The following is a 12,725-nucleotide window of genomic DNA, read 5'->3' as shown; positions in this document are numbered from 1 at the left end:
GGAGCACACTTCCTCATGTTGCCTTGGAAATTAGAAGAAGGATGTGTCTATGTGGCCATGCAAGCGTTTGAATGTAACTCACACTGGGGTTAACTAACCGAAGCCCATCGTTTTCTAAAAGTCAATCATGTCTTCAGATTAAAAGAGAAGACTTTCCAAAATAGCACAACAATGATGCGCCTGTAACAGAGCACAATGTTTCAAACAACCACGAACCAAAGAAGAAGATATTTGGGTAAAATATAGTTTGAATTTTAATTATAAAGACACCTTTCATACTGTAAAATGTACAAACCCTGTACTGTATCAGCCACATAACGGCAGAGTCATTTTGTGCATAGGAAGAAGGCTGGCGATATGCTTCTGTATTTTAGAAATAAAGTCCCCAAATACTTTCTGAATGCCCATTTGTTCGTAAAAACGAACTGACTTACATATCATAACATTTAAAAAAAGAAAGGCTAAACAATTTCCTTAAACAGCTTGCCATTGTAGTTTTTAGCAAACATGACTCAAACAGTCGTAAATAGTGCATTTGTTAGGGACTATTTTAAGCTGCGGATTAATACACATGGTGCACCAGTATAGAGTATATATGGCAGCGGGACGGTGTATGTGGGATCAACTCAAAATAAAATACTGTTCATCAAAGTGAAGGAACATGTCACCTCGTACAACAGTGCGGCTCATTGGTGTGTTTTTTGGAAAGAAAAATACTGCATGTAAACACGTTTATTCTTAAGTTGGAGTGAAGGTGGCAGTGAGACAAGCAGAAGGGGAGTGGTAGGTAGTGAAGCGCACAGAGGAGAACACCCGAGGAAGGAAAACTGGCTTCTTTCCAGACTAAAGCTAAGTTCAATCATCACAGAAAGCATTACCAGTATTGATGTTTCATTTGGTATCGGGGCTTCCAGACATTTCAAAATCGTAGGCAGTGACGTGTAAACCACTGTCAAAGTTAGCTGAAAGACAACCTTCCAGTTAACTCACGGCTGGCTTGATCTGGTCTCTAAGGCGCTCCGAGGTGCTTACTCTATTTCAGAAGCACAGAAGTACTGATGTCTAATGATCCAATGACTCAGATTTTGTATTTATTTGTTTTCATGTTTAAACTACTGTTTTGTTTTATAATTGATTGTTTTTTATTCAGTAGCCTTTCATATTTTCTATTTGTATATGGTGAATGTTATAATACTGGACCAAAGGTCTGTGGCGATACATGTGTGCTGGGTTTCTTGTACCTCAGAATAGTTTCAGAAAACTTCATTTTAGCATCACTAGCTCCTTTTCAACTACATCTCTATCCCAGTATTCTGATATAGCACTACCAGATGGCAAACGCAGAATGAATGTCAGTGATATATTAAATAAAAACATTTTGATGAATTTTAAAACTAATAACTGATCATTTTACATTATTTTAAATAATCTCTCAAAAGCTCTATAATATGACAGAGGGCATTTATGTTTTACTGCTTATCACTTTTTATTTATTTTATTTGTGAATTTTGCCTCAATTGTATTTGTTCCATTGTTTTACCTTGAGCTCCATGTGAACTGATTTGTTCTAGTTCACTTTTTTTATCTCAAAACCTTTATTTGTGTAACCTTGATTTGTAAGTTGAATAGATTTCAATATTGGTGTTCTTTTACTTGCTAATTTATAACATCACCCCTATATGTGAAGTGCCCAATGATTCGTTGCCCAATGATTTGATTCGTGACTAATGAAAATAGAAATGGAATTTAATGTATGACTGTAGTCCTCCCATCACCCCTTCTCTCTTACAGACCTGCTGCATTCTGCTCACTGACTGACAGCATGATTGCAGCTTTTTCTTGTGGTGTGCTCTGTGTTCCTGCAGCTCCTCCTAGTGGCTTCTTAGATAACTATATCACAGTACAAGGTTTTTAATGTGTGCGTCACTTTTTCCTGGTGAACTTGAAAAAGTCAAGAGGGGCCTCGGCTGAAAACAGAAACACCAACACTACTGTGGTATGACTAATATTTATGAATGGGTTTCAATAGTAGCAACAGTGGCTGGATAGAGGAGGTCCCCTCCCCCTCTTACGCACTACTCACTGAACCGGCTTTGGTGTTGCACAATAGGCGCAAACACACACATGCACACAGACACACACACATGTGAATCAGGGGTCTTTGTGGAGATATTTATTCACTAAAATCAAAGATTCATTTAAATGATGAAACCCATATCCTCCTGTGCCCGATGACTTTCTCTTATTTCTCAGTATCATGAATGATCATGACAGCGATGATGGTGATGATGATGATGATGATGATGATGATCATGATGATGATGATGATGATAAGGGAAAATTACTGACCGACAGTGTTCAGTGTTTCCATTGAAAATCTGTAACTCTAGTTCTGGAGCCCATATAGTCCATATACTTAATATTATATACATATATTTTACACAATGTCATCAGAAAGACACATCAAAGACAAACATCAGGAAACAGGTTTCTGAAAAATAATTGCAGAGTTGAGTGTGGAGTAGATTTTTTTAATTAAATCAAAAAGGTTATTACAGGAAGGAAAGTGCCAGACCTATAGAAAGCTTAAATGGCACTGATAATAGATTATATGGAGTTATAGAGGAGTGTGGTTCAAATTTCAGAAAATACTTTGAATCAATTCATTTCAGTTGTGCATGAAAAGTATCAGAACAACATTATTCTGTTGTCAGTGTGAGTACATAGACTAGATTAAACAAGGGCAGTAAGACTGCTGTTTGAAAAAACATATGTTCTATTGTCTTAGGTTATATCCGCCTGGGGCTACAGCTATCAATTACTTTCATTCCTAATTTATAGTTTGGTAATTAAATGGTGAATAATACCCATCACAATGTTTCCTAAATTGCTTATTTTGTCAGACAAACTGTCCAAAGTTCAAAGACATTCACTTTTATCATCATGTGAGAAATTCAGATAAAGTTCACACATAAAAAGCTGGAACCAATGAAGTTTTGGCCATTTTTGCTTGAAAAGACATAGAATATAAGTAATAATAAATAGACCTATCAAGTCAGACCCGAACTGCATCAAACCCATAAAATTGTACATGACATGGATTTAAGACTCCAAGTAGGAATGGATTGAAAATAAATCTGCGCATATGACTTGTACTCTCTTATTGTTTGAGAATAACTTTTATCCAATTAGAGTGATAAATTGACTTGATTTGAATTTATGCCTAAATAGTTGTAGATTACAGCATGATTGAAGGTTTTCTCTTTGAACACAGAAAAGGCTAAAGTATGGATTGAGTTCCCATGAAAGGACATGTCTGTTGTTTTGATCTTTTGTCCATTTCCCTCGACTTTGTTTGCAGGACATTCGTGCCATTTCGCATGCAGGGAGAGCTTTTAGGACAGAAAAACTTGTGCCCACAATGAATCACTGAAGAAACAAAGCTTATTTTCTAATTTTCTCCATAAGATCAGACGAGTGTCCGTGCATTTCCAGTGCTCACATCAGACACTGAGGCAGACACACACGCATAGAGACATAACATTCATACCAAAAACGTTATTTTCTTTGTGAAACCATATGGGTCTGTCATGCCATTGATTCATCCTCGTCTCCATTGTTTATCCATTTTAAACCTGTCCTCAATCCAGCACTTCTTCATGATTTCCATCTGTTTGCTGCAGAGTTAAAAAGGACTCAATGCTTTTGGCATTCACTGTACTTCTTCAGTAAGTGAAGGCAGTAGAAAGTAAGTCTTGGGTTCATCGACTTCATCACAGATTTAAAGGGTTGGTTTACTGTGTTTTCACTTACCTGTTGTGGTAACTAGCCTATTTCTATCTATATAATTTGTTTTTTGAATCCATTCTTTTATCCAAAGCCATTGGGTCATAGGTAGGTGGGTACTGGCATTGGGTCTGTATTTGTGTTGTTAATTGTGTTGTTGTTGTGTTTTTATTTATTTATTTGTATATTGTAAAGACATAAAAACAGATATGATGGCACATCTTGCCTCCATTGTGATGAGATTGTATACAGGTATTTAATTATGAAATGTACATTCCTTGTGCGTGTTTGCCTCAGTGAGCGGGAAGTGAAAACTCCTGAGTCAGAGCAGCAGAAATGTGTTGGCTGTGGGCCTCAAATAAAGCAAGGTCGGACTTTCAAACCGCCTGTAACAGCCTACTGCTGTCATAACATTGAAAGACTCTCCTGTGTCTTCCTGTGAATAAAATGTCAGAGGGGAAACCACATCTGAGCCTGGCGACAGGAAAATTACAGAACTGTAAAAGTTTTCCTTTTTACAGACCAAAAGACCAGACACAAACTCATATCTGTCATTGATTATGGGTGGGGTGTGTGTGTGTGTGTGTGTGTGTGTGTGTGTGTGTGTGTGTGTGTGTGTGTGTGTGTGTGTGTGTGTGTGTGTGTAAGAGGGGTCAACACAAGGGCAACTATGGATAGAGATTTACAAAATAGTTGTACTTAGAAGAATTGTAAAGAGATTAGATCTTATTTGTCAGAAGTATATGCCAAAATAAAAAGGCTACTCCAGAAGTTTGTTGTTAATAAAATGACAGCGGTTTCCTATTTCTGTTTAAACATTCTTCCATCTTACAATCAATCCATGGCAGGCGTAGAAAGAAAGAACCTGTTAGACATACATCTCTAATAGACAAAATGAATTATCTGCATTGGAATGAAACTACATCAAGAACAAAATCACGTTGTGTGGCCAACTTGGCGGGCGCCAGATAAGAACAATAGGAACAGTCCACTTATTATTTCCTACCAAGTCAATGATTAGCCTCTGGGGAAGCCATTGCCTAATTGAGCTGCTCCCAACACCTCCACCTTTTCTATGGTATGCACACATGACTGAGTCACCTGAAGAATATGAGACAAAAAGGACTCACCTATTCTCCCTGCAGAATACACGTGGGAGAGATCTATTAAAACACATTCTGCCTCATGTATTCAACACGGCAGTTCAACATTCCAAAACCGCAGTATGAATGTATGGGAAGCAGTGACTGCTTGTAATTGCAGGCTTTGTGAAAAGAAGTAACTCTATACCCTTTAGTTCCACATACAAAGGCCTCATGGAGCCGATGGCGTAAAGTAGTTACGTCGGGCCCAAGAGCTTACTATTATGAGGGGCCGTAGTGCACGCAGTTACTAGTGATGAAGCATACACACACTCAAACACACACAAATACACACACACACACACACATCCTCATATCGTCTCGTCACATGATCAATAGAGACTTGACATTAGACATTATCAACATACATATTACCCAGCAATCATCATTGCATATCCGTACATGACAGAAATACCAAAGAAAGTATAAATTATTCATTTAGCCTAACTGAATATTTTCTAGTGTTTATTTATTTACTATAGTTTATGCAGAATAAGCACGACATTTTGTTATTGCTACTGACAATTTTACCAAAAATGTAAAACCATGATGGAGATAGATTTGCGGTTTTCCAGGACAAATATCATAAATGGCACCAGCTTTATATCTATGCTGTTTCATCTATTTCATTTCAACAAGCATGTCACTAAAGTGACTAATTGAATTGCTTGTTGAGAACACATTGTTCCACACCAGATTAAATTAAACCTCTCTGGCTCCAGAGTGACAGTATTGTGTTCACAGATGGAGCATATGGTTCATATAAGAAATACATCCCTCTAAATACATATAGGGGAACCTCACAAAGGCATGAACACTAATTCACTAGCACTTCATTTACTGTGGGCGTACGTTTCTCTTGGTCCTGTATATCTTTTTACTAATTGTCCCAACTACCAATCTTTCTTTTGGATATAAATAGTGTGTGTTATTTGGATCGGTTATCATGTTTTCTGTTTGTTTATTGTCTCTGTACTCTCCAGCCCCTGTGTGGAGGGGACATGCTGGACGTAAATGCATGTTTACTGTATAAATCCAACAGAGACATACTGGTGTTGGTGATTCATAGAGAAATCTAACAGCCGAGGACATCATAGTGAACTAAATAATTTTTCTATTTTTTTAAACATGTTTTATTGACGCATTCACCTGGTAAGCAAAGTCAAATATTTTTGTGTACACTTGATTTATTTAAGAGGTCAGACAACAAGGTAACAAACAACGGTAATGTGCAATTTGTTTTACTGTATCCATTGCAGAATAAAAAACAAACAATAGGTTTTATATCTAAGGGTACATACTTAGTAAAATGAGTTGATGTGGTATATTTATGTACTGATGAACTGATGTGGAGATGCAACAAAAGAATAAATGCTTGTCTTTGCAAGCTTTGTTGCATTCAAATGGGAAAATATGATATGTATTTTCTAGATTAAATCAACTAGTAACTATATTTAACTGGGCATATAGGGTGTTGATGCAAAGATGTATTACAATGACAGTCTGGAGTGTCAGTGTCAGTGTCCAGTATATTTTTAACGTTACTCCTGCACCTTGTGTAAAAGATCAGGATCTCGGAAGCTCTTTAAAGAACAGCAGAACTATTGTAGGTTAATCCCAAAGGCACAAGGCTGGCCTCTAGCTTTTAAAAGAAAAGGTCTTGATCTAGTTTCACCCTGTGTGTCAGGCCGAGGGCAGTGATCCAATGATCCATGATCATGTAACAGAGCGACTCTGAATTTAGCACAGATACATAATCCTCCATAGAGACCGTGAAATGAATCTCCCATGCAAGACTTTCTTTAAGAAATGTTTCTTCTTAGAGAGATTATTCTGGGCACTCTACTCTGTTGTTGGTGTTGTCGTTGTGGGCATGCACTTACGGTGGTGTGCGACTTGTGGCTAACAAATACATCAGTTCTCCTCTGTTTTGACCATCTTATCATGTAAGTTTAGTTAGCAACTGTAATCTTGGACTGTAAGCAGTTGCTCAAAGACATTTTTAGAAAAGAAGGCAATGAACCGTTAATAATAAGACCCCACCTGACGTGTGTGCCTTATGTGCCTGAATAAAAAAGTCTAGTAATCCTTTAAGCCAATAAATACAGGACACAGCCAGAGAGATAAAGGACAGAAGCCAAACACGGTTGCATGAGCTGTCCCAGAAAATACCTTGAGGGTGTGGGGAGCATACACTGTTCCTATTTGCACTGCAGTGATTCAGCACTCAGCTAAAGGAAAGCTTACAATGGATCATGTCAGGAAAAAGACAAAGAATTAGGAGTGCCTGAGGTATTTCTTTTCACGCTGTAGCTTGTGGAAACATATTGTATATCCTGAAATGTATTACATGAATGTATGTTGTTCTAAGGTGATGCCTAAGAATATGCACTATAAGTAACTTCACACAGGAGAATATAAAGCTGTGCTGGTTACACCTTACAGCCAGTCATCACTGACCACAATAAAACACCAGCTTGCAGGAAGATGTCACAGAGACCCATGTGTACAATTAAAACCTTTGTGGGTGTTTGCGGTGATGAGAATAATGGGTGCTTTCTTTCCACTATAAAAGCAGTAAAAATACCTTTAATTAAGTACTAATCCCAATTTGGATGTACTTAACTTGAGGTTTCTATTCTATGATATTTCTACTTCACTACATGTCAGAGGCGAATATTGTACTTTACAGTTATTTGACAGTTACCTTGCAGATCAAGAATTAACACATAAAACAGATGATCAATTTATGAGGTTTGAATTTAGATTAAACTACACAACTTGACATTAACTAACATTAAAATGCTGCATACATTTAAGCAATATATTCATGAACGTATTAATGTAACACTCTGATGGGGGCAATTTTGTATTATTAGTACTTTTACCTTTGATACTTTGAGCACATTTTGCAGATAACATTTCTGTACTTTGACATAGAAATTTGAATGCAGAACTTTTACTTGTATTAGAGTATTTTTACATTGTCTTACTTTACTTCTAAATCAAATCAATAAAATAATTTTACCCTTAATTCTTGTACTTACCTTAACTGCCTAACCATAAAGCATTTACTATGCTGTTTGCTCTTAATATTTTTAGATGCACTGATTCTTCTATTTTTTACCTCTTTATTATTATTTTTATCATCCCAAAAACATATTTGTGTATTAAAACACTAAAGAAAAATGATAGTTTAATAATGGAGAAGAGACAACAAAGTGATTCCTGTGTTGACTATAATCAAGAGGCACATGATAAAGCATCACAAGATATCTCCCACCAATAGCTAGCAGTGTTTTGTCCTTTCAAAGGCTTTGATTATGTGTTCATTTTCATGCATGAAACTCTTTGCCTGGAAGAACTTCGAATTCCAGAAAATATCGCTTTATTTGAGAGTTTATCTCAGGGATATGCGCACTTGTTTTAACTCCTAATGTGCTGTTTATAATGGTGAAATGTAACACAATATATTGTGTGTACTGCTCTTGATTAGTGTTGTACACAAGGTTATCGGCTGCCTGATTAAGTGATTTATTAGATTCTCCTCATATAAAAGAAAGTTTTGGAAAAAATAAAGTGTTTTGCTCTTTCTCTCTCTCTCTCTCTCTCTCTCTCTCTCTCTCTCTCTCGCATTCTCTCTCTCTTCATTAGTTATAGTCAGGCCTTTATCTGAGTTTCTAATTCCTGAAGTGAAATCCTCTTAGGATCTGTGCTCTATTTCTGTTTGGTCTATAGGGTCTCTTTAAAATCTCCATTAGACCAAGCTCATTGGCTGGAAAAGACACACGCATGCACACAAAATCACACACCATCCAGCAACAGATAGATCGGTGAAGTGCTCGAGTGTAGACCAGTGCAAGGTTAACTACTGACAAAAAAGGAGGACTTAACTGTTACTGGTAAGAAAAACTTTATTGATATCTTTTATTTTGGGAAGATAATGGAGTGGACTTGTGTTTGAAATATGTAGAAATCGGGAGTTTAATTTTCAATGGATTAAATGGGAGATCAATTATTCTGTTTGTATGTTTTTACATGCATTTCAGATAGATTTTGAGGACCATCTTGAGTTTTCGTGTATATAATTTGCCATTTACATTTTGTTGCAACATTGGGTATCGTAGAGAGAGTTCTTTTTTTGTTTATTTCTTGTTTTACAGTGAAAGCTTCTGCATTGAATGACAACAAAAGATTATTCATTTCGGTCCTGAATTTAGTCATGGGTCTGTGTCTAATTGAAAGTCAGCTGTTTACAAGAGTTTATTGTCTATCTATTGCTCACACACACAGCACTGAAACACTTATATGTGACTTAATTTGCTCATGCTAGCAAATCTCCAATTGATTACTTCGGAATTGGGGGTTAGAAAGATGGCTACGAAGATCATCAGCCCAGATCAGCACTGTGACTGCACGCAGGAAGGAAGACTGGAATTGAAACACTGGGGAAGGTCATCTAATCCAATGAAACAGTTGCTCTGCAGACGTCACAAACTGTTCCACATACGGACACCACAGACATGTCAAAGCAGTGTGAGACCCAGAGTGTGCCAGTTCCATCTCTTCAATCTACAGTAGCCCAAACAAGAGAGAGAGAGAGATCTGTTGCAGATCAGTAATCCTCTTAGACTGCATTCATTCAATTAGATAGTGTGGGACTCATTTGGTATCCAGTAGCTCTGTCACAGTGCAAAGATTTAAAATCTGTAGTGATATTTGAGGATCTTTTTATTTTTCTGATGCGAGGGTCCAAGGATGACGTGTGTAGTATTGATTGTGAGGGCTTTACAATTAATTTTAGGATTTGTGATATTGGGCTATACAAATAAAATTTCATTGAGAATTTAACTAATACAGTTATCGTATTGATAACAAGTATAAGATTTAAGGGCCATTAACACTTTTTAAAAATGGGAAAATGATTCATTCAAACATCGATAGTGCATATCATAAGCACATCATATGAATTACCTCCTTTAACTATTTAAATCTGATTCTAAATTTTTTATCTTACAGGTAGCTAACCAGAAAAAATGTCGGACAAAATGATTGATTTGGAAGAGACCGCAACCCAGACAGGTGAGTGAAAGCAGTGTTTTCAAACATAACACAGTAACTTAATGTGTTGACAACTTGGTGACCTTTCTTTGTTCCTGTGCGTTCGGCAGTGAGTCTGGTCAATCTTTGCAAACATACATTTTGGTTGTTAGTTATTAAGAAGTCTTCAGAGAAATTACAAACAGAAAAGCATTGGCATTGATTTCAGAGCAATTGGCTCTAAATGCATAAGAGGAAGACCAAAGCAGAGTACAGATTTGTAAAGCTTTGGCAGTTTAACTGGCGCTCTAATCGTCTTTTTGTTACACAACAGTGGTGCAATTAGTGCACTTGAAGGCTGAGACGAAGCTTTCATATCCAAATTAAAACAGGAAATAATACCTACCAATGACTCATAGACTCACATTGTCATTTTACACATGATTAAACTAGTCATTTAGCTTGAAGTCCAAAATATTATTGATTATTTGGACCTTGAGAGCAAAGTTTAGGAACAAGTTTCTCTTGGTGGACTAAGATTGAATTGTGTTTGTAACCAAAAATGTTTTTTTTCACCTCTTTCAGCCTTTACGTGGTCTTTTTAAAATAGTTGTAATAATAATAATTAATATGAAATATGAAATATTTATAATAATACAAAATGTGTTTTTATGCATATGCATTTTCTGAATAGAGTTACAAAAGGTCAACGTTATTCAGTAAAACTGAATAAATAAAGAAAATAAAATGATAACAGTTGAATAATGAGGAGCATACAAAAGTAAAAACCAAACAGAATCAAAACATAGTCACAATTTAAGAAAAGGCTTTCTAAATAAAACATTTTAAGAAAAGATTTAAAAGATGCTACAGAGTTGGCACTCGTCACTACCCTTTAGTAACTGAATACTATTTGCCTTCTCTATAGGTCCAAAAGGAGTCATCAATGACTGGAGGAGATTTAAGTTGGAAAGTATGGACCAGGAAAACTTGCCAGCTGCAAAAAAGGAACTGCTGAGACAAATGTCATCTCCGAGCAAACCAAAAGATGATGCCAGAGCACACATTAACCGCAAGGTACAACCAAACAGACCACACACTGAAATATCCCATAGGAGCAAGCGCACTAGTGTTTCCTTTAACCCGGCCTCTAAGCACTCGGTCTAGCCTCGTTCTCAGGCTTTGTCATGAACGGAGGAAGAAAACTAACTCTGCATTCGGCTATTGTGCATTTTACAACTTTTAGGACTTTTTGGGCCCCATGGCATCACGTGATGGACCCGGAAATTGTTGTTACTACTTGCTTAAAATAATTGCACTCTTTCTGTCGCCGGCTTCACTGCTGAGTAAAAAACAATCATGCTAATGTTGCACTGGTTACAGAAAATGAGCGGAACAGCAGGCAAATTACAAATAATGTACTTCCATGGCCAATATAAATCCTAACTTTTGTGTTGATATCATTTTTTCAGATGAGTGTCCAAGAATATGAACTGCTTAAGGAGGAGGATGAGGGATGCATAAAGAAATACAGAAAACAATGCATGCAGGATATGCATGATAAACTCAGCTTTGGGCCCAGGTTTGAAGGTGTGCATGAGCTGGACAGTGGCGAGGCCTTCCTAGAAGTCATCGAGAAGGAGCATTACAGCACAGTGGTGGTTGTCCACATCTACAAGGTTGGGGTCAAAGGTTGTGAGGAGCTCAACAACTGCCTGGATTGCCTGGCCACTGAGTACCCCACTGTAAAGTTCTGCAGGATTGATGCTGTCACATCCGGTGCTGCCGAGCGGTTCTCAGATGAGGTTTTGCCAACGCTGCTGGTGTACAAGGCTGGAGAACTACTAGGGAACTTCCTGGCCTGCACACAGCACCTAACTGAGGAGTTCTTTGCCACTGATGTGGAGGCCTTCCTCAACAGCTATGGCCTGCTGCCAGAAAAAGAGTTGGCTGGTGTGGAAGATGAAGAGGAAAACGATGTAGAGTAAACAAAGAGTTTGGCTGCTGAAGGAAGCTGTCTTGGAAGGCTGGATAGACAGCGATGAAAGACAATATGACATAGGACAAATAGAAAAACCATAACATCTCCACAAGCTCACTAGTGTTTGAGAATTGTTCTCTAAATGAGAAATGTTACATGCAGTTGGTGAAGGAACCTTGATGTCCGGAAGTTGAGTGCTCTCAAATATGAGTGTGGGTTATAGTAAGGTGAGGACATACAGCTTTTATTTGTGAAAATATATCACAATTCCCCTCACCACCACCCAAGCAAAAGCCAAAACCAGGTACCTGTACTTTAAAATAATTGCTGTCTTATTTTGTAATGATAGACAATATTACATGATGTATGTAGTTGCACTTGATGTATAAATGTATTAAATCAAATAAGTGTTGTAGCATTTGTTTGGGTTGATCTGTACACAAGTTATTTATAAATCCAGGGTTTTGCAAAGTGACATTCTCAATATTTAAACACGTGTATACTTCAGTTCTCTGTGATGTTTTTGCCAAGATTTATAGAAAAAGAAATCCTTTAAAGGACAAATAGGACAGGGACCCTTAATGCTTAAGAGGCCAAAGAACTCTGGATGTGGAAACATTTTTGAGCATGTGTTCCATCTGCCCAGTACAACATGACCTACCTGCTTCTTAAGCCAATGTGGTGGGATGTGCATATTGTGTCTGGAAAAAAACATTCATGAGTCTCTGGTATTTTACCATCATCAGTGAAACATCATCAGTGAGGAGTTTTTCCTT

General features: G+C 37.2%; 1 protein-coding gene across 1 annotated transcript; it reads left to right on the top strand.

The window, feature by feature from the left end:
* Positions 1 to 9,964: 9,964 nt before the first annotated feature.
* pdcb (phosducin b) lies at positions 9,965 to 11,956 on the top strand (the record flags this gene model as incomplete). The annotated part of the gene is made up of 3 exons (XM_079158352.1): positions 9,965 to 10,010; positions 10,897 to 11,045; positions 11,441 to 11,956. 3 exons carry the CDS (start codon positions 9,965 to 9,967, stop codon positions 11,954 to 11,956), a joined length of 711 nt encoding a protein of 236 aa, XP_079014478.1.
* Positions 11,957 to 12,725: the final 769 nt, after the last annotated feature.

The sequence above is a fragment of the Pholis gunnellus genome, assembly GCF_910591455.1.
Source record: "Pholis gunnellus genome assembly, chromosome: 4".
NCBI classification, from domain to species: Eukaryota; Metazoa; Chordata; class Actinopteri; order Perciformes; family Pholidae; genus Pholis; species Pholis gunnellus.
The sequence above is the reverse complement of the archived record's forward strand: the minus strand, read 5'-3'. Positions and strand labels throughout refer to the sequence as shown.